Source organism: Grammomys surdaster, unplaced genomic scaffold (assembly GCF_004785775.1).
Source record: "Grammomys surdaster isolate TR1022 unplaced genomic scaffold, NIH_TR_1.0 101792, whole genome shotgun sequence".
Classification (NCBI taxonomy): domain Eukaryota; kingdom Metazoa; phylum Chordata; class Mammalia; order Rodentia; family Muridae; genus Grammomys; species Grammomys surdaster.
In genome coordinates, this window is record NW_021608431.1 from 1 (window position 1) to 2,988 (window position 2,988).

General features: G+C 39.7%; 1 protein-coding gene across 1 annotated transcript; it reads right to left on the bottom strand.

The window, feature by feature from the left end:
- Window positions 1–1,313: 1,313 nt before the first annotated feature.
- Window positions 1,314–2,984, bottom strand: LOC114635378 (disintegrin and metalloproteinase domain-containing protein 21-like; the record flags this gene model as incomplete). The annotated part of the gene is made up of 1 exon (XM_028783998.1): window positions 1,314–2,984. A coding segment is annotated over one exon (1,509 nt), but the record flags the coding sequence as incomplete, so codon positions are not given.
- Window positions 2,985–2,988: the final 4 nt, after the last annotated feature.

Consider the following 2,988-nt stretch of genomic DNA (forward strand, 5'->3'; position numbering starts at 1 on the left):
ACAAAAGGAATATTTTGGAAGATGAAGGCTCACTTTTTCAAATAGACAAAAGACAGAATATTCAGATTGGAAGTTTCCAAACCCTAACTAGATAATTGAAGGTTTTTATACCCACGGTCACATTAAAGAATATTCCAGAAGAACACAGAAAGAAGATGGGAAAAGAACCCAGGAGAAAGCATAGGCAAGCCAGAAGACAAGGGAGCTTCATAGTTGCATTTATTAGACCATGGTACTGTCAAGAAAGTAGAATCATATCTTCAAGATATGAAATAAAAGTCCAGAACTGGGCTGGTGATGGATGGCTCAGTGAGAAAAGAACTTGACATGCAATCATGGAGATCTGAGATGCTGGATGCATGCTTGTAATCCCAGTGTTGGGGAGGTGGAGACAGGAGGATCCCCAAGATATTTTGGCTGTCATGTCTAAACCAGTTGGTCACCTCCAGGCACAGTACGACTTTGTCTCAAAAAAGATTAATATCCAGATTGGTTTAGAAAATTTAGATAGCGGAACAATGCTCACTTATATCCTTAAAGCTTATAAATAAATATAGTAGTCCAGTCTCAGTTATTTTTGAGAAAGCTACGTTAAGAGAAAAACAAACACAGAAAAAAAGGCAATAAACTGTTTTCCTCGTGCATCCATATGCTTTAGAAATGTCTTTTTTATACTTATTTTATATTAACAATAAAATAGACAATGATCTAATACAACTGAAAACAGACCATGACAGTGGTAACAGAAGCATATACTAGGGCAGCCAAAAGTTGACATAGAAGCATCTAGAAAACTTTAAAATGGATATCACAAATACGTATTTTCTCCTCATGAAAAAATATGAAAGATAGATTGTACATGTAGAAGTATAAAGAATGTGATCAAATGTTTGAGTACAGTAAAGTAGAAAGCAGGACTTTCACTTGGCTTGAGTAAGATCCTGGGTTCTTGGCTGTGCTGCTTAGCACCATAAAACATGAAGAGAGAAAAATTTAAATCAAAACAAACCTAAGAAGGGGTAAATTATGTGGAATTAAAAGGCTAGAGAGCTGACACAGCAGTTAAGAGTGCTTGCTGCTCTTGCAGAGACCCTGAATCTGGTTCCTACCACCCATGCTGTGTGATCCACAACAACCTGTAACTCCAGCTCCTGGGGATCCAAGTCTGGCCTCCACAAGAAACTACACTCACACGTACACACAGAGAAATAATCAGAGAGGAGATGAGAGAGAGAGAGAGAGAGAGAGAGAGAGAGAGAGAGAGAGAGACAGTTAAAATAAATCATTATAAACATCAAAATTAAACATAGAGATTCAATACTAAGTCCTCAGTGATTTTATTTCAAGATGGAATTCTCAGGTTTGTGAATGGTTACATGACTGTCAAGAGACTTCATTGACAACGTCTTCTGGTAATTGACATGGATTTGTCCATTGCGTGGCTCCAATGAGTTTGGGATGAAATCATTTATTTATTAACGGGGGTGATGTGGGGGCGCTTGTGGACGTAATACTGCTTTTGAAATAGCACCAGAAATAATCGAAGCCAAGACAAGAAGCATGCGAGTACCTAAAAGAATTATTAGCCTGTTGACAGTCACATGTACTGTGGCTTTAAATCTTTTCTCAGCAGTAACTGCAGGACCACTGTTTATACTACCACCTGTTCCTCTTTCTGTACAATCTGGTGGTTGCCAACCTTGGACACAGTGACAGTTGCCATTGTTGTTACACACCCCTCTGAAGTTACATGAACTAAGGTTGCATCGAAAATTCAAAGTTTGATGAAAAACACATCTCTGACTTTTGCAGTATTTCCCTGGGCCACAGGTTGCACCATCCATTACAAGGCCTATTTCTGGAAGTTCTGTCCCATGGTGTGCATCGTACCCAAAGCAGTTTTCTTCTTTATAACTTGGTATTTTTATGTGATGAAAGGTAGTGTGCTCACCTCCACCAGGAACATTCCTGACACCATCACAGTGAATCTGTCCACATAAATAATCTTCGATTTGACAAGGGATAGGTCGGCTTCCTCCACGTCTGATACTAAGCCCACAGTTTCCAAACCGGTCACCTCTGGAATTTAATACTCTATAGCATTCTGGTGAAGCATCCTTTACTTTGTGTCCAAAAAGAGCTTGACACTGCAAATTACGGTCACTACAGTTTCCTGACATGCAAACTGCTAGTGGAGAACAAGGAGTTCCATCCATGATGTAAAAATTTTGGGGACATTGCGCTGAGACTCCATTACAGTATTCTGGAAGATCACAAATCCCAAGTTTGTCTCTGCATATTGTTCCACTGGGAGCAACCTGACAAGATTCACAGCACCCTCCTGCAGCACAGTAGCTGCCCTGAGTTAACTGACAATTTGTTCCACAACACTCATCAGACAAACAGTCTTTAAAAGAACCACAGTCACAATTTTCACCGTCATCCACTATCTTATTTCCACAACGAGGAATTGCATAATTTATGTTATTATATGAAGAACGTTTGTTACTCAAGCAAGGGTCCCAGTCATTGACCAGAGTAAGCATTGTACTATGGGAACAATTGCTTAGCATATCCTGAAGACTAGGAAATTCATTCATGACACAAGAGCTCCTTCTGAAACAAACACAGCCATCTGTATCATGCTCTAAATCCAGAACGTGACCCAATGCGTGAGCCATGAAAGATGAAGCCAGAAAGTAATGGTTTTGTCCTACATGGGCATATGATACTCCCCATCTGGAGACACATACACTACCCTGAATGCCTGCATAATCTGCATTTCCAAGTCGATTTCCTGAGAGCATAGCTGTAGTGGCATGGGGCATTTCCGAATAAAAATTACCTTTCCATTGGCCAAAATGTTCCATCATTCTCCAAAGATCATCATCAAACGAGTCAATGTTGAAGTGGTCATTGTCATTCCAAATACATGCAGCATGTACAAACACAATAAATCCACTTACTCTATAAATGCTGTCTGCTATG